The sequence below is a fragment of the Felis catus genome, chromosome D1 (assembly GCF_018350175.1).
Source record: "Felis catus isolate Fca126 chromosome D1, F.catus_Fca126_mat1.0, whole genome shotgun sequence".
Taxonomy (NCBI): domain Eukaryota; kingdom Metazoa; phylum Chordata; class Mammalia; order Carnivora; family Felidae; genus Felis; species Felis catus.
Window position 1 is genome coordinate 49,433,183 of NC_058377.1, and position 24,351 is coordinate 49,457,533.

At 36.5% G+C, this 24,351-nt stretch overlaps 1 protein-coding gene across 4 annotated transcripts; it reads right to left on the reverse strand.

The window, feature by feature from the left end:
* Nucleotides 1–617: 617 nt before the first annotated feature.
* On the reverse strand, nucleotides 618–24,241 carry PCF11 (PCF11 cleavage and polyadenylation factor subunit). Of its 4 annotated transcripts, none has more exons than XM_023239395.2 (16): nucleotides 23,719–24,241; nucleotides 19,874–19,999; nucleotides 17,783–17,971; nucleotides 17,235–17,429; nucleotides 15,172–16,289; nucleotides 14,608–14,788; nucleotides 14,018–14,501; nucleotides 11,907–13,471; nucleotides 10,272–10,371; nucleotides 7,116–7,235; nucleotides 6,503–6,605; nucleotides 4,417–4,600; nucleotides 3,750–3,905; nucleotides 3,407–3,499; nucleotides 2,859–2,894; nucleotides 618–1,734 (listed from the first exon to the last, which is right to left on the reverse strand). In XM_023239395.2, exons 1-16 carry the CDS (start codon nucleotides 23,908–23,910, stop codon nucleotides 1,519–1,521), a joined length of 5,058 nt encoding a protein of 1,685 aa, XP_023095163.1. In that variant the 5' UTR covers nucleotides 23,911–24,241; the 3' UTR covers nucleotides 618–1,518. The 4 variants fall into 4 exon arrangements, with proteins under 4 accessions (XP_023095163.1, XP_023095165.1, XP_019667292.2 ...); XM_023239397.2 differs by having other exon boundaries at nucleotides 14,411–14,501; nucleotides 23,719–24,240; XM_019811733.3 differs by having other exon boundaries at nucleotides 6,503–6,608; nucleotides 23,719–24,240.
* Between the last annotated feature and the right edge of the window lie 110 nt (nucleotides 24,242–24,351).

Consider the following 24,351-nt stretch of genomic DNA (forward strand, 5'->3'; position numbering starts at 1 on the left):
GCTCCCATGCTCCCCAGTGTAATACAACTAAGCATGACAAAGAAGACTTCATAAGAATTTTCAAAGTTGTTTGGTTTTAACCACATAAAAAACATTTGAAAGCACGTGTTTTCAAGATTTTGTTTGCTGTTCATTCTCCATAGATATGTGGACTCCTAGTTATCCTCCAAGACTCAAATACCACCACCTTTAAGTCTTCCTTAACCAACTTCCAGGTAGTTTAGCGTACCTACTTATTTTTTTAATTGCAGAAATGAAGTAGTAATCGCAGTAAAATGAAGCAAAGCCAGATCTACATTCTTGTTCAACTTTTTAGTGACTCAATCTGTACACTGGGGGACACGCTCTACTATGTAATAGTATCTGTAAATACCACAGAAAATATATGTAAAAAGTTTGCCAATGCCTACCACATAGCAAGTGCTCAACAAACTGACTTTCACTGTTTTGTATGCCCATCTCCAATAGATGACAGGAAAGATTAATCTTGCATCTCAGAGATCCTGCCTTATATATAGCAGGTGCCATGCTCAGGTTTTAAAGAACAGAGTGATGAACAAAGACGTAAGAAAAAGAAGCCATTCTAAAGCCATTGAAGAAATAAAAAAGATACAAACTTGAAGTTTCTTCATCATTCTATTTATTACATGTATGAATATTAACATCTCATGGTATCCATCTAATTCAGTCAAAACCAACAAAGGAAAAAGGTTAACCATGTTTCAAATGAACATTCTTACAGATTCCCCTGTAACTTAAAATAGAAATATGTTCATCTGCATTAAATTGTTTGACAAATTTGAAAAATGTCACTTAAAAAAAAAATCACCTTTAGTACTTAAATATATTTGTTAATCGCTTGATGGTATCAGTGTCCAAGTTCAATAAAAGTTGCTTCATTAGATATTTTCAAAAATGGACATCTGGATGGTTCTCTATAGCTGGAGAGATATATATGCAAAGTCCTATTTCGGTTTAAAAAATTTTTCAAGTCTGGCTTTTCTATTTGAGAAAAGTCCTGCAGTGCTCTCTCACAACCCTCATTTGAAGGATAAAACTAACCAGAATTTGCTTCTTTAATCATGTGAAGCTACTAGAAAAAAAAATCTTTTATGTTGAGGTTGCTGTTTAATTCCATTTTCACCCAATAAAAAGTACAGAAACACTGTCTTTATTTGATGGTGTGCATAAATATTACACTCCATGGATAGCAAAAATATTTTTTATTTATAATTTACAGTTTCACAAGTGAAAATCGTACATTTTTACACATACAATTTCATTTTGTTAAATTTGCACACATCTACAGAACTTTCACACAACAAGCACCTGAAACTGTGCAGGCAGTAGGAAATGCAAATACTAAAATGTATTTATTAACCAAATGATAGCTGAAGGCCCTGCCTCAGCTAGACAATTTATATAGATATATGTCTATATATACATAAAAAATTCTTCACCTTCTAGATCCAACAGCAGCTTTTTTTTAAAAAGAAAAACATACCTTTCTCATTTTATTTAAACTGACTCGACTGTATCACTTTCTGTTTTAATTTCAGTGGGTGTTGCTATGCTTTCCTCTGTACAAGCTGGTGGGGTATCAATTCGTTCTTCCTTAACTTTGGGACTTTCACAGGGTTCCTGCAATTCATTTTTGACAATGTTCAACATAATGTTCAAAGGGTTTTCAACTGGTGTCTTGCTGGGAGATGGTGTACAATCAAATGAAGATGTCTACAAAATGAAAAGCCCTGTGAGTTCTAATTCAAGTTCAAAAGTACCACATTAGTTTTATTTATAAGACCTTTGTGTGGACAAAGAAACATACACATAACAAATAAATAATACCTGCTTCCCCAAACATTATAAAAGCAGGCAAATAAATATACTGAGCATTTAATACATCCTCAGCAGTGATCTGAGCTAAGAAAAGCAGTAACCACTGTCAGGCCAAAGGAAGTTGATTAGATATACTTCTATATTTAACCCCACAGAGATAGTAACCCCTACATATACTATGGAATTGTGACTATCGTAACTTCAAATACTCTGACCTCACAAACCGTCAAATGTCCTAGAATGTCTACTCTCTTTTGATTACCTAAATGTATCTTCCAAACTGCCTTTTTAATTTTTATTTATTTTTTTAGTTTTTTTAAAGTTTATTTGTTTTGAGAGAGAATAAGGGGAGGGGCAGAGAGAAGAAGAGAGAATTTCCCAAGCAGACTCCGCACTGGCAGCACAGAGCCTGAAGTGGGGCTCAAACCTATGAACTGCAAGATTACCTGAGCCAAAATCAAGAGTCTAACGCTTAACTGACTGAGCCACACAGGTGCCCCTCAAACTCCCTCTTGAACCAGTTAGTGTTTATTGTTTGGTTTTGAGAAATGGTTACTCTCAAATATGAAAATTTGAACTTCTGAAGTCAAGACAGGTCTTTCAGATTTCACATGTGATCACTTTAAAATTATTCCTATGCTATAATATGCTAAGTGTAAAAAAAAAAAAAAAAAAAAAAAAAAAAAAAGGACCATAAACACTACCCATAACTCTAGAAATCTGTTCACATTATGATCATCCTCTTCAGTTTCCCTCACATTTCTCTTGGCCTACTGTTTTAGTAAAAAACATCAAGACTCAAGTGAATAGAATGCAAGGAATACAGAAATTTCAAAATCTAAATCAGATCCTATCAATCTAGTACCAATATTTAGTGAACAACCTAAATGCTACATCAAAACACAAAACAGCTCAATAAAGTTAAACAATATTGCTCTGATGCAAAAAAAAAAAAAAAATAACTGAAAATAGAATTTATTAATGTACATGAGAAAAAACAGTAATCAAAAAGAACTTACATTTTGATAATCCTCGTAACATGATGGATGATAAATCTGAAGCAAAAAGAAAAACAGTAAGTAGGTATTCACGTGTGTGTTCATTTCCAATAGACTATTCTGATAGGATTGTCTTTTTTAATTTACACCAAAAAACAGCTACCTTAGAAAGGTGGCAAAAATCACTTGGTCACATATGTGGATAAAACAAAAATTTCATCCAGTTTCTCTGTAATCTTGCTTTATACATTTAAGTAGATAACATGGTATACTTTTAAGATAGTAACAGTTTTTTTATGATGAATTATAAATTCAGAATTAAAATGATGTGGTTTAGGTAAAAAGAAGATTGACTAGATTCAGATCTACTCTGGGTTTATCGTTAACTAATTCTGCAACTTCTTATATAAAATGAGTATAGAACCAATTGACTGCTAAAATAACTTCCAACTCAAACACTCTATACCTTTTTTATAAGAATCAAAAAACAAAAATTTTTCTTTCCAACTGGTGAGCTAGCCCCTACAAAAAAAATCTAATCTTAACACTTATAAAGAATTGAAAATTACCTTTCCATCTACTCTAATAGCATTTTTTAAATGCCATTCCTCCTCTTCTTCATCCCAGTATTGTTCAAATTGTTCTTGACAGATTTCGCAACTCTAAAATAGAATCATAAAAATGAAATTTACAGAACACATTCAATCAACTTAGGTAAAAACATATAAACATTTTATTAAGTGGAAGAAAACTTAAGTGTTATCTGGAAGTTCAATATATAAATACAAAATAAGTTCTAAGGATTTTGCATTCTTCCATGCAAAAAAAGTTAACATTTATTTTGCTGTTGTTGGTCACTGATAAGGAAGTCAGGGATGACCAGAGGTAGAAAATTTAATATTCTTTTCTTACCTCAACTGCTCCAGCTGGTCCAGCAGGTACACTTTGGAACTCCTTTTCTTTTGCAGCCTCCTGAGTTTTGAGCACAACTTCTTCATGCACCTTTTCAAAAAACTGGCTCTTTGCACGTTCTTCCAAATCAGCTATTTCCTCAAATTCTATCCAGTCCTTAAAAGGAGTTGATTTAAAAGGAATATTTTCATTTGTTTCTAAACTTTTACTGCTTATCTTCAATAGCATTAAAAGATAAGGTTACATTTACCTATAATATGCTTTAATATTATTTAAAATTATACTTTCTCTGTGAACCCCACAACTTAGAGACAATACAAAGCAACTACTGAACGGTTAAGTTCTTAATGTTCATTTTCCATTACCTCTAGAGTTACAACTACTAATTTAAACAAGATAAATTTCACATAAAATTTTTGACAAAAAAAATAATGTCATAGGAAATTGGAATTTTACAGCTAGTAGAAACTTACGTCCTACTCTTATCTCAACAAAAAGCAAATACATACTCTTCAAATTTACTTTAAAAACGTTTTATATTCTAGGGATCAAATTCTATTTAGAAAATTGATGAGATAGCTCCCAGCAATTATTTAAACTATAACACTTTTTAGAATGATAAGATTTAAGGGTTAAAAGATGGTTTAGAGGTATACTGATTACTTACTGTTAAACTGTAGTACCAACGTCTATGAGTGACTTTTCTGCTAACATCTTTTTCAGTTCTGTTTTGCCGATAATGCCAGTCCAAGTGGTCTGCATATACATCTGTCTGTGATGTTGTAAACCTCATTCCACAAGAGTAACACTGAATACCAGTGTACAGTCGATTTATAACGCTATCATAACGTCTATTTTGAAAAACAAAGAAATCATCTTTAGTTCTGATAATGTGGAAAAATGGCCAAAAGCTGGCCGAAACAATACCTAAGATCAATACTGTTCTCTAATATCATGTCACTGACCCTCTTTAAATTAACTTTGGTGAATTTTAGAACATGGAGTCTATCCTCTTATTGATAGGCCTGGCCCAGTTATTTCCTTTCTAGCTAAAAATGGAATGATCATCTGCTAACTAATAAGCCAATAGCTGGCCTGCTCTTAGATTAGTGTCAACATCAAGGTGGACATGGCAGATGGGTATGGCAGAACAAATGGATTTCACCTCTTCAGATCTTTGGAGTTCTGAATGACTCAACTACCCCACCCTCATCTAAAGAATGGTGAAAGTAGTACAAAAGAAATAATAATAGTATACATAACTAAAAAGAAAAATTAGACTCATGGTAAACTGAGGTCACCATCAGTTCTTATAATTCTGAGCTTCCTATTTGGAAAGAAATAGGTATACAGACCAACTAACTGAATAAATAGGGCAGTTATGAACTGTTAATACTAAATAATGATTTAATAAAAATGGTTTTATAACTATATGGGGAAGAGTTGGTAGGACAGTAAAAGAGCTGGCTAAATCTTCATTTTCAGGAAATCAAAAGATTGTCTAAATGTGATAAATCAAGAAATCAAGAAAAATATGTATCTTTTAAGAAATAGAGAAATGTAAGGAACCATAACTAACAGTTAAAAATGGTTTAAAAAAAGCGTCTGGGTGGGGGTATTGGATGGTTCAGTTAAGCATCTGACTCTTGATATTGGCTCAGGTCATCTCAGGGTTCGTTGAGAGCGAGACCCGCATCCAGCTCTGCGCTGACAGGGTAGAGCCTGCTTGGGATTCTCTCTCTGCCACTCCCCACTCACACTCCCTCTCTCTCTTTCAAAATAAATAAATAAACTTAAAAACAATTATTTTTAATGCTTCTGGGTAAAGAATAAAGCCAGGAAAAAGGGATACTATCTTTTATTATAAGCCTTTATTAGAAGACTTTCATTATAAAGCTTTAATTCCATGAATTACAGTTTAAAAAAATTGAGTTTTAAAAGGTGTAATCCATTAGGTGTCTATATTTTTATGAAGTATTCATAAGGATATAATAAATCCATAAAGCACCTTTAACTTTTTTTATAGGAGTAATACATACAAATAAAATATTAGGAAAAAATATGCACCAAATGTTAAAAGCGTGGTTATCAGTAAAGTTGGAACTGTAGGTTAAATTTATTTTCTTGATTTAACTGAATTTTCTAATTTTCTTTTTTTTTCCTTAATTTTTTTTTTTTTTAAGTAGGCTCCATGCCCAACATGGGGCTTAAACTCACAACCCTGAGATCAAGAGTCACATGCTCTACAGAGCATGTAGGAATTTTCTAACTTCCTACAATGAATATGCATTACTTATGAAATGAAAATAGATTTTTTTTTAAGTTCTTAAATACTAGACTATAAAAATCTCATTTTCCTATCTTCAAAAGCACAAGAATATTAAATACAGAAAAAATGATTAAGAGAAATGGAGATAAAAGGAATACATGATGATTAATACCTATTATTGTAACTCCTTATATTTCCTATACCAAATACAAATATTAAAAAATTGAAATTTGGGGATGGTCTCTTGGCCTAAATAATTGTGCAGCAGACATATTTTAAAACGAAATTTAAAAACATAAAGGCTTCTTGAAGTTTATGTTATGTATATTTCACTACATTAAAGAAAAAGAAAACAGGCTTCCTAAATTTTATAAACACTTGAAAGAGGGATAAAATGAATAGCACTAATAATAACATCCACTGTTTAATTAAAGTCATTGTCCCATTTATCTTGGAAAATTAGAAAGAAAATTAGATTACATACTGTTTCAGTTCTTCAATTGTAAAATTGGTAAGATCTGGAACATCTTGATCTTCATTTTGATCTTCCTCCTCTTCAGGGGCAGGCTGAGCAGCAACTTCATTTACTTCTTCAATTGAAAAAAAAAACAAACTTCTCAATACCGTTCTCTAAGCATTCATTATAGAGGAATACTAAAGTGTCATAAACATACAGAGAACCCCATCTTGTCTATTCACTGTATTTACTGACCAAGGAAACAAATACAATTCTTTGTTTTGATAACTGAAATTAAGTCTGATTTCTTAAAAGTCAATTTGCATGAAATTTTATTTCATCAATATTCAAATTATTTTTAAAAACTAAATCAATATAAAATAACTAGTAAAAAGTCTGCACATGGCATTTGCACGAACGTTAAATGAAACAATGTCCACTATAAAGTTACTAGTACCATCTTAGAAAATTTTTAAAGTATTTCATTATAAGCCAATTATATTTCATTTCCAGAAAAAAATTAAAAATGCAAAATTTTAATGACTTTTATCATAACTTACAACATTATAGCAAATCATACATATACCTTTAAAACTTAATAAAGTTTTGTGTACATGCAGTATAGAAAAACCATACTCACGTGTTGTAGCTGAATCAGGCTGGGACAATTTGAGAATTCCTGTTTTTAGCAGTTTTGAAAATAATTCATTTACATCCACCTGACTGAGATGATTATCAGGATATGCCTTTGGAAGGGCTCCTTTAAAAAAATAGCACTCTTAAAATGAAAGTAGAACTCAAAGATGTAAATCATACTATGCATTTTTCAAAGTTTTCTTCAAGACGCCCTATCAATAATAAATTTGGGGAATGCATGGGTGGCTCAGTCGGTTAAGCGTCTGACTTCAGCTCAGGTCCGGTCAGTGAGTTTGAGTCCCATGTAAGGCTCTGTGCTGACAGCTCAGAGCCTGGAGCCTGCTTCAGATTCTGTGTCTCCCTTTCTCCCTGCCCCTCCCCCACTCATGCTCGCTCACGCGGCACGTGTGCACGCTCTCTTTCTCTCTCTCTCAAAAATAAACATTAAAGAAAATAAAAAAATAAAAATAAATTTGAAAAAATCTTCTTCAGGATGAGTGTAATTATCACAGAAGCTCCTAAAGTGAACTTTTCATTTAGGTCAGCAAGTCCTCATCTCTTAAAAATATATTCTAGGACAAATATTAAAAGTTAACACTGAAAACACTGATACTTTATGAAACTTTATAAGTACTTTATAAATACTTTATTGAGCAGGGATAAACCCACAACAGGGTATCATGACCTGAGCCAGAATCAAAAGTTGGACGCTTAACCAACTAAGCCACCCAGGAGCCCCAATTACTATTCTTTAAATCAACTGTAAACACAGTATTTTAATGTATTTGTATGTCACTATTATCTATTATGCATCTCACTATACCTCTAGAAAAAAGTTCTGAACTACTAAAAATTTCTCTTCATGACAGGAAATTCAGTTTGCATCCACAATATACATAATCCCTGCTCTTAACCACTGCATACTGTACCTTTAGCACAGTCTGTTGTACACTGCGGGCTAATTAATATTTGTTGAAATGTCTGAATACATGAATGAATAAATTAACCTCAACAGTCAATTACAACACCATTTCACACCCTAGTTTAACATTTACATTTCACTGGGATTAGCTATTTATGTTTCAGAGTTGTAACCAGCTATTCACAAGTCTGTGAGCAGCTGAGTTGAGTGATCAAGGGCATGAACTATGGAAACAGACTCCTGGGATTCTAACTGGAAATCCCATTTTCTAGTTGTGTGACATAACCAAGTTGCATATCTGTGCCTCAGTTTTATAGGTAAAGAAGAGTCACCCTAGAACAATACCTAGCATACAGCAAATGATCAATATGTTTAAATATTTACTACTAGGAGGTGTTTTTACTTTCATTTTCAAGAAGAAACCTTAAGAGAAGCTGAATATAGAACACTGGATGCTTTTCACACCTCTTTAGTAGGAGTGAGCAGAACCTAAAGTAAGGCATACTTAACATCTCACTCAATTCCTCCAACCTACAGGAAAAAGATGTGATTTCCTCTGTGACATTGCTATGCCCTGTGTGTATACACATGCACCCCAAGGTTGTAAAAACAAAAAGAAAATTTGCAGTTTTTGCACACTATCTCGTGCTACTCACCCCAACATAACAAATCCCCTACTCAACAAAAAAAAAACTGAGTTCTAAAAAGAATACGTTAATACAGCACATGTTATGAAGCACTTTTGCATATACTACCTTATTTGACTCTTAAAAAACAAACTTCCCAAGCAAATACTGACTTTATTGTCTGTCAAGAGGAAGCAACTGAATCCCGGAGAGGATATTTGCTTATACCCTGCCTACCTATAAAGTAGTAAAGTATAGCTTCTAACACTGGTCTTCTGACTTTAGATCCCAGTTCTTTCTTCCCTTTTCAATACGGTGACAACAAAAAAACATTTAAAAAATATTAATTTATCCTAATTGTCAATCTAGGAACTAAAAACCCAAGTGTTTTTCAAATTAATTACATGAAATACTTGTGATGACACAATTTAAGAACTAAAGCATAAACTAGAACTTGACTGACTAGGCTTTCCCTAGTTACTTCAGAAGTTTTGGAAAACTCCCTAAATTTGTAAACTAAATAGTGCCACACTACAGCATGTTTCTGAAAGTGCCTATTTTAATGATTAAAAAAATAAAGCAAGTACCACTACAATTTGGTTGGGCTAGTTCTCAATACACTAAAGCTTTGCAGTTATTTTATAAAATACCATAATTTATATACTTCCCATTGTTTTCAAATTAAATTTAAAATTCACTTTTTTTTTTTCCATTTATTTTGAGAGGAGAGAGAGAGAGAAAGAAAGAGTGAGAGAACAAGCAGGAGAGGGGCAGAGGGAGATGGAGAGGTAGAGAATCCCAAGCAGGCTCTGCAGCATGGAGCCTGATGGAGTGCTCAAACTCATGACCTGAGCCAAAATCAAGAGTCAGATGCTTAACTAAGACACCCAGGCACCCCAAAACTAAAAATCGCTTTTAAAGCTCTCATATCCAATACAGTTACTGTATCCATAACAATACTGTTATGCCTCATCTCACAGTAACAAAAGAGCTTCTCAGGGGACCTGGCTAGGGACTCAGGTTTTTCTACTTTTTTGTTTTTTTTAAGAAGGCTCTACACCCAACCCAGGGCTTGAACTCACAACCCCAAGATCAAGGGTCACATGCTCTACCAACTAAACCAGCCAGGCACCCTATTTCTACTTTTTAAACATGTTGTGTACAATTATTATTTGAGTGCCCATAAAGACATATGAATGAATCAACTTTATAAAGCAAAGTCCCTAGTATTCACTTCGTGTTTGCTGGATCATCACATATACACAAAACAAAAACTCAAAATATCAAATAACTGAGATTTCTGAGGTTTGTCATTTATTTCATTTTACCTCAACACAAACATCACCCTTTACTCCACCCTCCACAGGTTTCTTTCTTTTTTATGGTCTACAAAACCCTGGCTGACCATGTCTAGCTATAAACAGGATCCAAGTGAATACACATAAAGAGTGGAAACAAACTCAAAAAGGGAACACAAATTTCGAGCCAGATTAAATTTCTCTAAACTGCATATCCCCTCTCAAAATTGTCATTTCCTAAAACTGACAAAAATAGCTACTCAACAAAACAGTATTTGTTTTTTGAAAAAACGCTAAGTTCAGAAAGTACATACCTGAAGGATTCTGAACAAATGCTCCAGGATTTTGTGGATGAACTGGTAAAAATTGTTGTCCTTGGCCAAATGCTACTGGCTGAGCAACACCAGTAAGAACCTTTAAGAGAAACCTTGGTTTTAAAAAAGAACATCCTTTCTGTATTTTAACTAAAACTTTAACATTCTGATCATAAAAAAATACCGACAGATATCATAAGGTCTGGTTTCTACAATAAAAATGTACAAGTGTAACTTAACTGGATCACTTCATTTCTAGACTTTCTACAAAAATGAAACAATACTCCCTTACCTGTTTCATGGGTTGTAAGATATATGAGAAGTTTAAGATACCATGCAAACATAAGATAGCCAACAGTCTGTGCGACCTTACACAAATCACTTTACCTTGCTGATGCTTTCCCTTATTTTACAAATAGAACTGATATCTAGAGATATGACCTGTACACAATCATAATGGCTAGCTGTCAGCAAAGCTGAGGCCAGAACTGCTGACCAGACTCCTTCCCACAGATATGAAAAGCCTGCTTTAATCAGCAATCTCTTAACTCTTTTTTGATCATCCTGCTTGAACATCATACTTTGGGTTGCAAAGTAGACTGTAAAAGACAAACAACTACTGTACAGGCTGCTTGCTATCAATAATGCTTATAACACATTTTAAAATCTTTTTGTTTTACATTTTCTTCCATGAGACATTACTACTATAAAATGAATCTGTCCTAGTAAGAAAATGTCAGTGCCTAGAAAAAAAGTGAATTTAGCCCAGGAGAATTTCAGCAGGCAAGCAAAGTAGTCATTAATCACACAATGTAAGCACACTGCTTTATAATTATTTCAATATGCATTTTAAAATATATGCAGAACAAAAGCGAAAGAATACCAACAGATGATTGTACAAGTTGAGGTGATGCATTGAATGTATTTGGGAGACATGTCACAAGTTTCCTGTGTTTACATTAATATCACACAACTGTATTCAACTGGAATCACTGGAAAGGTGGTGAAAAGTAGGAAGAAAAGAAAAAGAAAGGGTGTAAAAGCATGGGCAGTTTGATTTTATTTAACTCAGGTTAAGGAAGTTCTTAAAAGTCTAAAAATCCAGCTCCCTATAACTTTAAGGGGCTCCAGTTCTACAATGTAGCACGAGCCTATGAAACAAACTCACAATTGTGTAATACTTTACTACCTTTGAAACCAAAAAGGAAAAAACATAATGGGGAGGCTGTGCATGTGTAAGCGGTAATATGGGAAATCTCTGTATTTCACACCTCAACTTTGCTGTGAACCTAAAACTATTCTAAAACAATCAAGTCCATTAAAAAACAAACACTGTGTGTGTGTGTGTGTGTGTGAGAGAGAGAGAGAGAGAGAGAGACAGAGACAGAGAGAGAGACAGAGAGAGAGAGAGATTTCTACAGATCCTGGGAGGCCTAAAATCAATTTTGGATTTAAATTGCAAATTTAAGGCTCAAGACTCTCATCCCACTTGCCTAGCATGTGGACTTTTGCAGTACCTTACAAACTGTCAATCTACAGAATAAATTATCTCCTAAAAATCTTCAAACCCTAGAAACATTAAAATGGTCCACATCTGCAAAGAACATCATTTTAGAGTAACTACAACAGACTTACCTGTTGAGACGCCTGAATATTTCCTACTGTTATTGGAGCAGGTAAATTGCCAAAGTTTCCAAATTGGGAACTCTGGAGATTCTTTTCATCAAAATAGTGTCCAGAAGCTCTGTTAAGGGGATTCGAGAAACTCTGGTTTCCAGGGCCATGTGGTCCATTAAAATTTGGTCCTTGAGGTGAATCAAACATTTGTTCATGTCTTTGGAACTGTAGTCCTTGGGATGGGGCATTAAAAGCATTGCCAGGTGGATCATTATATGGACCAGACTGATTGAAAGATACTGATTCAAGCCTTTGTGAAGGATGATTGTCAAATCGTGTGCTTTGAAGACCAAGAGGAATATCAAACCTTGATGCTTGCTGGTGTTGTGGGCCATCAAATCTTTGAGGTACACCATCAAATCTTGGTTGAACCTGCTGTCCAGGTGGTCCATCAAATCTCTGTGGGCCTGGCTGACCAGTTCTTTCAAATCTAGGACCTGGCTGCCCATGTAATCCATCAAATCTTGGCAAGAGTGATGGCTGACCTGGCTGCCCATCAAACCTTAAAGCATGACAACCTTCAAATCTTGGACCACCTTGACCTAGAGGCCCTTCAATTCTCAGGCCACCTCCTGGTACAGAAGGACCCTCAAACCTCATTCCACCTCCTTGTTGGACTAACGGTCCTTCAAACCTGATCCCAACCCCTGGCTGACCATGTGGACCCTCAAACCTAAGGTTCCCACCAAGTTGATTATGTTGTCCTTCAAACCTCAAACCAGCTACTGACTGACCATGGGGACCCTCAAACCTCATTCCAACTCCCTGCTGTAGCAAAGGGCCCTCAAATCTGATCCCACCTGCTGGCTGACCATGAGGTCCATCAAACCTAATTGCAGCCCCTGATGGACCATGACCCCCTTCAAATCTAAGTCCACCTACAGGCTGACCTCGGGGATTATCAAATCTAAGTCCACCCACAGGCTGACCATGAGGTCCCTCAAACCGTAGACCACCCACAGGTTGACCCCGATGTCCCTCAAACCTGAGACCACCCACAGGCTGGCCCCCTGGTCCCTCAAATCGCAAACCACCTGCAGATCCCTCAAACCTCAGACCAGGTGAACCTTCAAACCGAAAACCTCCTCCTCCTGCCTGACCAATCGGCCCCTCAAACCGCAGAGGCGTCCCTACTGGTCCTGGAGGACCTTCAAATCTCAAAGGACACCCACCTCCTAGCTGACCTTGTGGTCCTTCAAATCTCAAAGGGCCACCTCCCCCCATTTGTCCTGGTGACCCATCAAACCGAAGAGAACCTGGTGTAGGAGGTCCATCAATTCTAGGGCTTAATTTATTAGGTCCTTCAAAAATCATCTTGGTTGGGCCATCTCTTGTTACTGATGGCCTACTAGGTCCATCAAATAATGGTCTGTCTTCAGCTAAAGCTGTAAGTCGCTGATTTGTATCGAGGCCGGCAAATCTTGATGCTGGGCTATCTACAAATGGTTTATCTGAATCTTCGTATCTAGGTCGCTTAAGTGGAAAACGATCATTGAATGGTGACCTCTGCTCTTCTCGTACACCTTTTAAAAAGAAAAAGATGTTATTTTCCCTGAATCTGAATTTTTATTAAATTATCTTAAATCTTTTTATTTTCATGTAAATGTTTAGCCAAAAATATCCAAAACTATCTCACTTTATTAGAGGGGAAGGAAAAGACAGCATATCAAGCAGCAAGAAAGAGGATGCCCTCTACAGTCAGACACACCTGGGTTTAAAAAAAAAAAAAAAAAAAAAAAATCCCCATTTTGTCAACTAATTATTTGACTTTGAGAGCAAGTTATTTAACCTCTCTGGTCTTGCTTCCTATCTGTAAAATGGGATAAAATATATTTAATTGGGTTATTGTGAGGATTAAATCAGACATATATATAAAGAACCTAAGTCAAGTACCTAACACATAGGGTGGCCTTAATTATTAGCTCCCTTCCCTTCCCTTTGAGGGGAAAAAATGAAACAAAATAAACAAAAGGTAGTCTGAACAGTCACAGAAATCCATCCCCACTTAGCTTGTTCATTTTCCCTTCACTGCTGATTCAATAGGCATAATCTGATTTAACTTTTTCTACCTTTAGCAGAGACTTGCTCGTCATGTCTTCTCCGGCCCTCATGGGGTGAAAGATTCTCAGCATAAGTACGACTCCCAGATATAGGAGAAAGACGTCTTGCTCTTTCACTAAATTGTTCTTTTCTGTCAAACTGTGCTCCACTATTCCTACTTGCATGTTTACTTTTGGATGGCTCACATTCTATTCCAGACAACAAGGCATCGGTCAAAGGGTAGTCAAAAATATCAGGATCTAAGAGATCAAGTCTTGGAAATGAATGCTGAACCTGTGTCCTTTTCAGTTTTGCTTTATGTTCATAGTAGGTTAATTCAGCATCAGATAAGAGAGGTTTCTTTTTTAATCCACCTTTATTTTCTTCTGTAGGACTATCCCGTACATTGCATCTATGTTTACCTTCTTGATACTGAAATAGCTGTCGAATTTGATGCACAACAACAAGGAACTCATCCTGTGTAATTTCACCAGATGCTAAACGTTCACTCGTCTGTGTAGGGGTGATAAAAGGAAATCAAATATTTTAAGTATAAAAAGCACTTACAAAAAAACTTAGACAAAAGAGAATAATGACTACATGTGGTCATAGTAACTACCTTTTGAAGTAATTCTCTTTTGCTTGCAAGAGTTAACTCTTTAGGAATCTGAAGATTGGCATCTACACTTAATCGATGCTGCTGCTTTGGGGTTCGAGGTGACAAGATTCCTTTAGTGCTTGACCAGCTCTCCCTATGCCTTAGATGAGGAGATTTACTATGTTCATCACCCTGTTGTAAGCTGAAACCACAAAAACATGTTACTTCATGAAAATTTTTTCAATTACTCAGGACCATATTCCAAAGGATCTGGTTAAAATGAATACATGTAACTACAAAAGTTAACTAAATGATTAAAAGCACAAGGTCTGAAGTCAGGAAAATCAGACGTGAATTCTACTTCTTGCATGTCCTAGACGTGCAGCTTTAGGTAGACTAGTTAACCTTTCTAAACTTGTTTCCTTATCTGTAAAATAGGAATACTAATGGTATTTCACCCAGTTACTGAAAAATAAAAGGAAAAATAAAGCACTAATTACAGCATCCCATATTACCCAATTTTAAAATTAAGACTGTCTTTAAAACATATGTTATTTTACTTAATTAAAAACGTTAACATCCTACCTTTTATTTTCTTCCCAACCAGATTTCCATCTTTTGGTAGACTTGGAACTTTGCCAATTTTCTATATTCTCCTTTGGTTCAGTGCCGGATTTTGTAGAATGCTGATTCGCAGCTTCTTGTGGTCGTTCCTCTTCAGTCTTTTTTATTCGCCTCGGATCTCGAATATCTTGTTTATTACTCCTTTTAGCATTTCGCTCTTCCCTGGAAGGTAGCGTAAACTCTTCCATATGTGATTGCTTAACTCCTGATTGGCGAATCTTTCCAGCTTTGGGTGTGGAACTTGGAGACATACTCCTCTGCCTTCGTTTGGGTGACCGCCTATCTCTTCTCTTTGGAGAATGTATAATTGGTGATCGAGACTTGGGTGATCGCGATCTTGACCGCTTTCTAGTACTTGATCTCCCTGGTTTTGTCCCTTGTTTTTCTGATTCTTCCGTTATTGTATCCTGCTTTTGTACGATGCCATTGATGATTTTATTTCGACTTCCAACGAGTCGGTGTTCAGATGATTTCATGTGCTCATCTTTGTCCTTTTTTTCTGCAGTTTTTCTCTTGTCTTTTACATCATCATCTTTGCTATCAGTCTTATCCTGAAGATGTTTTTTTAACCTAGGATCTCTCTTGCTCATATCCGACACCCTTGCACTTTCGGATTCTTGATTTTTCAAGTCTTTTGTGTGGGATAATTTGTTTTTCAAAGGTGATGGTGATTTAGATTTAGATTTAGATTTAGAATCTAATTGGTCAAGTTCTTTCTTGGTTATTTTTTCACCTGATTTGCTTTTCTCTTGCTTGGATGAATTTAGTTTTTCAGAGGGTACAGTTTTACTTGTCTTAATATCAGATTGGTTCAATGTGTTCATTAGGAATTCTTTCCTGTGACTCTGATCTTTTCCATGCGAAGAATGTTGACTCATCCTATTAAGACGGGGATCCCGATTAGTTCCTTTCAAATCCTGAATTTGTAAGGATGGACCTGGACGGCTTTTCTCTGGTTGCACAGGAACTTGATGGGGAGGTTTAACAGCCAAAGGGGGAATTTGTGGAACATGTAATTTGGATGGTGCAGATCCAGGACCTAAGTTGGATGTCTCCTGCTGAACGCTAAGAGAAACTGCCTGAAATACAAAATAAACGTTTATGTTAATACATAAAACATGCAGATTATCTGTCAGGAAAACAAAAAATAAAGAATGTAATGTTTTTTCAATAAATCCATTCAATACTACAGTTACATTGTATACTTCTAGTGTTTAAGTGGAGATTAAAACGAAGAGAGAAAGTTCATGTACTTATGGGGCTTGTTATTTCTTACTAGTCCTTTACTTTGGGGTTTTTGTAATGTAATCTTTAAGAGAATGAAAAAAACATCCTCCCTCTTCCTAATTATGCAGGATTCTGAGCCAGACTGCTACTAAGAAATTACCAAATAAATCACTGCACCCTAGGTGCACAAGAATCAGAGTCATTCCAGCTAAATTTTAGGTCATAAAATTTAGTTCCTCCTAATGTCACTGATAATGAACTTGATAAAATCTTGCCTTCCTGCACTTCCTCACTCTCAAATTCAAGTGCTAAGTAAAATAACTTAGTAAAAGGTCATTCATGCATGGAAGTAGGTAATCTTCCTGGCCTCCTTAATTTTGTGATGGCTTTTCTTTCATAGGCTTTAGGAACTGGATTTCTACTCCTGAAACCTAAGCTCATAAAACATTAAAGACTACGCAAAAACATTCACAACAACACACCTAACCATCTTGGGACAGGTCTTAAGTCCACTTGATATAATGTTAATTAAACTAAGGTGTTATCTTAAAAGATAGCAATTTAACAGAAAAAAGTACTTGAAAGAAACTAGTGTATAGTTTATACTCAAGTGAGTTTTACAATAAGGAAATAAAAATTTGGTGTAATAAAGGTACCATAATTTACAAAATAAATGTAGAAAAAGAATACACTCACTAATAAAAATAACATGCTAATACAATTCAAATACAAAATAATTACTTCTCTATCTGAAGACAGGTTTAAAATATTTAAAATGCCAAATCTCCTCTACTTACCAGTTGTGCTTTAGCTTGCTCTAGCTCAAGCTCCAGCTTTTTCTGCTGAAGTTCTAACAACTGTTTTTGTTTTGCCAGTAACTGCTGCCTTATTAGTTGTTCTTGAGTAAGATTCTTCTGTATATCAGGAACAATTGGAGGAGTGGAGATGCTAGGGGAACTGACCACTGTGCCAGGTGTTGAAGGCTCTTCGGGCTATAAGAGAAAATAATGTGTTAAAAATATGTATTTCACGGCTAAAAAGGAAGCTAAGGAGGAACTAAAAATTATCAGCTGACCTCTTAATAAATATTATCCATAATCATAAATGGCTTGTCATGTTTAAAGCACACAAAAAATCTTCCAAAAATTTAAAAACCGAAATAAGGATATTATGTAACACCTCAACAAGAAGAATGTACTTTAAATGCACTGTGAACCTGAGTGAAAAAAAAGTTTTTCTGTAGCGCAACTAATTCAGCACGGGATATTCTTGAGATTTCAAACAAGAAATTTTAGGTAAATCGAAATCTGATAAAGTATTATATACCATTCATATTAAAACTTACCGATTTATTTAAAAATTTAGGATTCACATGGATGCTAGATGTATTCACATTGGGGGGCAGAGGTTTAATAGGCCAAGCAGGATCTAATGAATTGACTCTGACATCCAGGGCATAAAGTTTCTTCAAAGGGAATATTTCATCCCATGTGGAACGTAATTTAAATAAACTTTTTCTAGTATTTTCATCCACCTAGAACAACAGAACAATTCTATGGCTTGTTAAGTTACTATAGAATGTTTTAATTATTAAGAATTAAAGCTATATAAATCTCTGTTCTCAATACAGCAAACATACTACTCATTCATAAATATGTACAACAGTAATAACTTATTAAAGGTATATTTGGTTTGAAAATGTAAAGTTAAATAAGAAACTTCTCCTTCAAAAAAATTCGGAAAAATTAAAGTCATTGTCCCCTGGCCTTTATGAAACCAAACAATTAAGCAATTCTATTTTTAACAGTACAAAATGTTTCCAAATTTTAGGGCTTGATATAGTATTCCTTATGTTACTCTTACTCTGGACAAAAGTGTAAAACAACTAGAAATTAGTTGAACCTGTAAGACAAATCTGTCTCCCTAACCAATCTTCTGCAATACAATATGGTTGGCACCTATGAACAAGTTATTTGTGGTATGGAAGGCACCATAATAATTGAAATTCACAGGTATCTTACCCACTGTTGAGCTTCAGTGTTACCTAACTAGGACAGGAATAACAATAACAATGATATTCAGAAACTAGTTAGCAGAGACACCTAGTACTTGGGAAAACTGAATTAGAATTTTAACTTTAGGATAATAAAGCCTGGCCTATATTCAAGTCTTTAGAGAATTATATTTATTATAGTCATTTTCATCAACTGCAGGGTCAAAGCCCTGTTAGATTCAGTAATATCCTACCAAACACCCAACTAAATTTGAACATAATGAAACTGAAACCAAGAAGCTGGTTTAGCTCTCCAACTCCTGTAATGCAAAGTTGGCTTCTTAGACTACAGCTTCAGGTAAGCAGTATTTCGCCAAGGTCTACAATACACTATTCATCAACAAGCCCCTTAATACAATTTGAAACCCAGCTTTCCAAATTTCTTCTGCATATACTTACTAGCAATATTTTTTTCTAAGAACTGAGAAGAAAAAAATTACTCAAGTAGCAACTACTTGAGTAAAACAAACAAGTAACAAACAAGTAAAATCTGTTCTAACAAACAAGTAAAATCTGATCTTTCAAAATAATTCCAATTCTCCAAGTCTGACAACTGTAAGATTTCTCCAAACACAACAGGTTCAGCTAATAAAAGAACTACCATTTTTTTTTATGTTAGGTAACAAGATTTAAAACTACTTATAAATGTCCTTTTGCTAAGTGTGAAAGATCAAGTCTGACAGGAAGAGAATGATTACTCCAGCAAATCCCTTGTCTTCCTCAGCCTAATACTGTATTAAACAAACTACCAGATACAATGTTATGGAAGGAAGAAGTTGCAATCTCTGGGTATAGAAACTAACAAGCCTCTCTTCTAAACACTAAGAGAGGATTAAAAGTATTTCCAAAATAACTTAAAGCAATTAACTGGTCCACCATTCACACATACCTATTACATTCACAGAAAACACACTTGAACAAAGTAACAGGAAACATTTCCGGGGGTGGGGGAGGGGGGGGGATCACAAAAGTTTCAGGCACCAATCACAGGCTGGGACACACAGGAAGATTATGCTTTTCCAGATAGGAATAGTCAACATCTTAACACCAAAAACTGCAACAATGAAATTTGAAGTATTCTTGATAGCTTCAGATATTTTTGCCCATATTCTAGTGATGGAACAGACCTTCAATCAAATGAACTCAATTAAAAACAAAACAAATTCTAAAAGCAAACTCCATCTATTCTTGAATGGATAATGGAAAAGCCCTAGAATCTGCTTTAAAGATCTAACATAAAACACTAACTTTAGCATGGTACTTGATAAATATCCAAGAGAATAAAACATTTCACCACCCAAGAAAACCCAACACAAACACAAGTATTTATTTAATCAGGAACACATTTTTTAAAAATTCAAATGTTTCTAAATGCATATATACCTTTTCAAACACACAAATAAATGTTGCAACTAGATTTTTAGTAAAGGCAGTGAGATACTCTCTTCCAACGTTTTTCACGATAGAATCCATAAGGTACATAACAGGAAGCTTCTCTGAGGAAGGAGCCTGAAGTGATAAAAAGAAACTGAGAAGTTTAGTATAATGAATTGTCACCAAAGAATTACTTTTAAAAGTGAGTTTTCAAACATACAATACAGATTTCTATTCTTGTTGACGCTAAATACTTTCGAATTAATATTAACCTTTATGAAACTTAAATGTTCAATCAAGGTGTCATCTCTTAAAATGATCTTTAGTTGAGCATATAAAATTAGCTCAGAAATACCAGAAAGACAAACCGTAATCTTTAGCACATTCATTTAACACTCGATGTAATTTCAGGTTCATACGGTAAAAAGACCTGTGTTTTAAGTGAGCAAAAAGGGGAAAGGGTATTTTCTGTAACCCAAGTGTAAGCTTTGTGACTCCCATTAACTTAGAATAGTGTGCCTAGACTCAACGAAGTAAAGTTTCCAGACTTCTGGCAGAAACCCTAATTTTCATAGGCATATTTTATATGTTAGACTCTATGACGCTTTTGTTACCTGTAAAATCATTAGGATTACTTTTCTATAATCCAATGAACAAAGAAATTAAGTACACTTCACATATGAAGTTAATGGCAAAAAACACTCTGAAACTTGCACAAGGACATGCAGGAAGGTGCAAGTTGTTACTGATACAAGAAAAACTGGATGGAGCAGCTGCTGAGTCATGTAAATCAGGTTGAACTTGACTCTGGAAACCAGGATTTGTCCTGAAGATTTTCTTCACAGCATGGACTCTCCGTCGAAATATTTTTCCTCTGACATGCACAAACCAGTGTTTCTAAATTTGTGCAAAGCCAGTGTGGTGATGCTGATACAGGTGGCCCTTTCCAAAGCAAAGAAATGTTGCCCCCAGTTCAACTGCAATGCCTAACCCACCACTGGCTTTTAGAATGTACAGCAAGTTTCCAGAAAGCATCAGCAGGTTCACAGACTTGAGGAGCATTAAGACACACCATAAAAAGTGTTAACTCCGACTCCACAGGAGCACCCATGATTTAAAGACAAAATAAAAAAAAAAAAATTATCCCCATTTACCCATCCCATGTGTATCGGAATCTTAACCCTGAACAACACTTACCCATAGCTATCTGTAGCTAGGGTAGGCTCACAGTTCTGCAGTACACAACGCCATCATATTTCACAAAACCAATTGCCCATACAAGTGTGTGGAAGTGCTCTTGCTTCTGATAACACCTTTACAACCAAAGTTGGCCAAGGAAACCTTTGAATAACTTTGTATGAAAAATTTCTTTTAGGGTCCTAATAAAAGGGTTCACAAGGCCACTGCATGTGGGTATACTAGTAAGTACCAACATGTCCAATGCTTTATTGCTGTGTCTTTATCTTACCATGTCATGTTTTATACCATTTTAGTCATTGTTGTACTTATGAAGACAGGCTCTCTTTAAAACCAAAATCTGTTCAGTAGGCTAATTTTTTTATTGTACAAGTGAATCCTGTATGTAATATTTTTTCACTACTACTGCCTCATGGGAAGAGTCAAATTAGGTGTGAATCCTTTAGTAATGCCGAGACGCTAAAGAATAAGGACACAAACATTCACCTCCAGAAACACAAAACCAAGCCAGTTTGCTACCAAATGACAGAAAATCCCTCCCCTCACCCTCAACCCCAACCCTGATTATTTCCCCAGTGACTTTTACATCTTTTCCTCAACCTGGCTTTCCAAAAATAACCAGGAAACGTGTGCCAAAAAAATTTCAGCTTTTATCAGCAAATAGTCCATCTATTTTCACCACTCTGTGTCGCCATACACAAATACAAATTTTAATGTGGTCACTATCGTCAGCATTTAGTTTTCACTTCTCGAAGGTCTTCTGGATCCATTAAAAACCAGCAAGGAAACTGTTGAGTGACAACCTGAACTGCTAAATATTAGACTCTGTGGAATATTAGTAATCCCCAAACTACTAGGTAATTAGATTTTAAAAATCAATGTTATTTAAAAAAAAAAAGAAAGAAAGAAAGAAACACAAGTGTTTTGTTTTTTAAAAAAGGCATTCAATGTCAAGGTAAGCCTTCAACAAGGCAAAAACTAAGTTTTCACGTCCAACATGTTTGTGATATCAATAAAAAGGATGTTGAGTATGAGGAATGCTTCCTTTTTAAGTCTCATACTTTAAAAAAAGAACAATAGCTGTTTCACAGACATTCACAGGAAAAGGTGAATGAAGACTTGTATTTTAGCTGTCAGACTGAGCATGACAAACTTGTTGGGCCCTTAAAAACAAAACAAAACATCTTTACTTTTTTGTCCTCTTTAAATTAAGGTATGAAAGGACCACCTGAAACCGTGTATCTTGTGAACAGATTTACCCAAAAGAGTGGATGGAACCTAAAGAATGAACCCAAGTCACTTAAAGACTTTTGTTTAAAACACACAACCACGTAGATAAAAATAAGTCTTGGAAACAGATTCTACACCTTACAAAGGTAAATAAAAAAGACAAATACATATTTTATATGTTTTATTCACAAATTTTATAATACCAGTCACACATTTCAAAACCATTTATTAAGAGTCAGACCACTCAGTTGTACACTAGACAGAAACCGCCTCTAAACAATATATTGGTGGTTGTTGTTAAAGTGGCCTTTTAAAAGGGGTTCACTCTGCTAAAAGGAGGCTCATCCTGTTAATTTCAATCACTAACAACTAGAAAAAACTGAACCATAGTACAAGCTTGAAAAATAACTTAAAACGTAATACTGGGAAGCTATTAAAACTCATTATGATAACTAAGTTTAACAGTAACTTAAATGACATCGCTCCCACATGAATCCACAGAAGAGGAGGACTACAGGGAAATATAGGGTGGCAGAGGACCACTTCTGTCAAGGGGTGAAGAAAAGCACGTCTTCACTATCAGGGAAGGGAGGAAAAAAAGAGAAAAGGAAGAGGAGGAGGGACTGAACTTTTCAAAAAAAAACTGCAAGTACTTGTTACCCACTGGGCCAGTTCTCCACCTACAGGTTGGATAAGATCTCCTCCCCCCACCCGAACCCCGCCCGAACCCCCAATTTCCCGTATTTTGGGGCAAATTAGACCCTCCGATAGGAGAATAAAAGTTCGATCTGGCCGCCCCCACCCCAAAACGGGGCTGACGGGTGTGAGCAGCTGCCTGGCTGGCAGGGAATGGATTCTCCTCTCTTCCCTTTCGCATCATGTGCTTTTCAGGCGCCATGTTGGGCTCCTAACAGGCGGCTGCTCCACTCGGGGCCAATTCCCTACTCCCACCCACCAACAGCTCGCTCCCAGGTCCCCCTTCACCTCCTTCCAACCCACAGAGCACAATTACCCAAAAGGGTAAGGGGGTGGGGGTGGGGGCGGGGAATGGGAGAACCACCACTCCCCACCTTCCCGGGGGTTAAAATGGTTTTAACTCTTACTTCCCCACACCACAAACTGCCTTTTAAGTACCCCCCTCCCCAAAGGGCTCTATTCAAAACGTGTGTGTCGGGATATACAATGCGGTGGCCTAAATAGGGAGTTGGTAAGCGGAAGTGGGACTCCACCCTTTATCCTCCCCACTCCCTCCCCCCCAAGAGAGGCCCACGCTCGAAGCCTGGGCCAGAGACCGAGCCTGAGTTGGAGGTGGAGGGTTGGAGAGGAGGAACACTGTCCCCCTTTGGATGGAAGCGAGACCTGGGATGAGGCTGACACTAAAATCAGGGAGTATTAGAAGAATAGGAGGCTGCGGGGTGTATAAAAACCTTGGCGGTTTGGGCCTCGATGAGAGAGACGATCTCCTTGGCGAAGGGCAGGTTCTCCTCGGCTAGAATGGTCAGCATATTGATGTGCGGTTTGCTATTGAAGGTCAGGTCTTCGAGTGATGATTGATAATCCCGACAGGCGTCCTCCCGGGCCCCCGCAGTACCGGCCTCGGCCGGCGTCTGCTCTGACATTGCGCCGCGGCCCCCCTCCGAGGTCCGCCGCAGCTGAAGCTGAAGCCGCTCTCGATACCCCGCCTCCCTTCCGACTCCTCTTCCTCTCCCCGGGTCTCTCGCGGCTCCGGCTTCACCACATGCTGACCGCGGAGGGGGGTTAGGGGACGACACAGGGGGAACCTCGGGTATGAAACGCCGCCGTCTCAAGGGTGATCTCCGTCCACTTCCAGCCGCCACAGAAGCTTCTTTCTCCACAGACACAAAATGGCGGCGGCAGTGGCGGCTCCAGCTCCGAAAATGTCTGTGTTCCCAACCGCTGCGTCGTGCGAAATGAGCAAGGGGAGGGGAAATGTGCGGTAAAAGGGCGGGGCCGTTGAGAAAACCAGGGGTGATTGGTTCATCCGGTAACGTCACAAGCCCCGCCTTCGGCCCTTCCGCAGGGCGTCCTGGCACCGCCTT

Coding starts and splice junctions, on each gene's coding strand:
- PCF11 (XM_019811733.3), bottom strand. CDS start 23,910: ATGTCAGAGCAGACGCCGGCCGAGGCCGGTACTGCGGGGGCCCGGGAG. Junction 17,430..17,782: donor CTAAATTTTTAAATAAATCG/GTAAGTTTTAAT, acceptor TTTCTCTTATAG/CCCGAAGAGCCTTCAACACC. Junction 14,789..15,171: donor GGTTGGGAAGAAAATAAAAG/GTAGGATGTTAA, acceptor TTGTGGTTTCAG/CTTACAACAGGGTGATGAAC.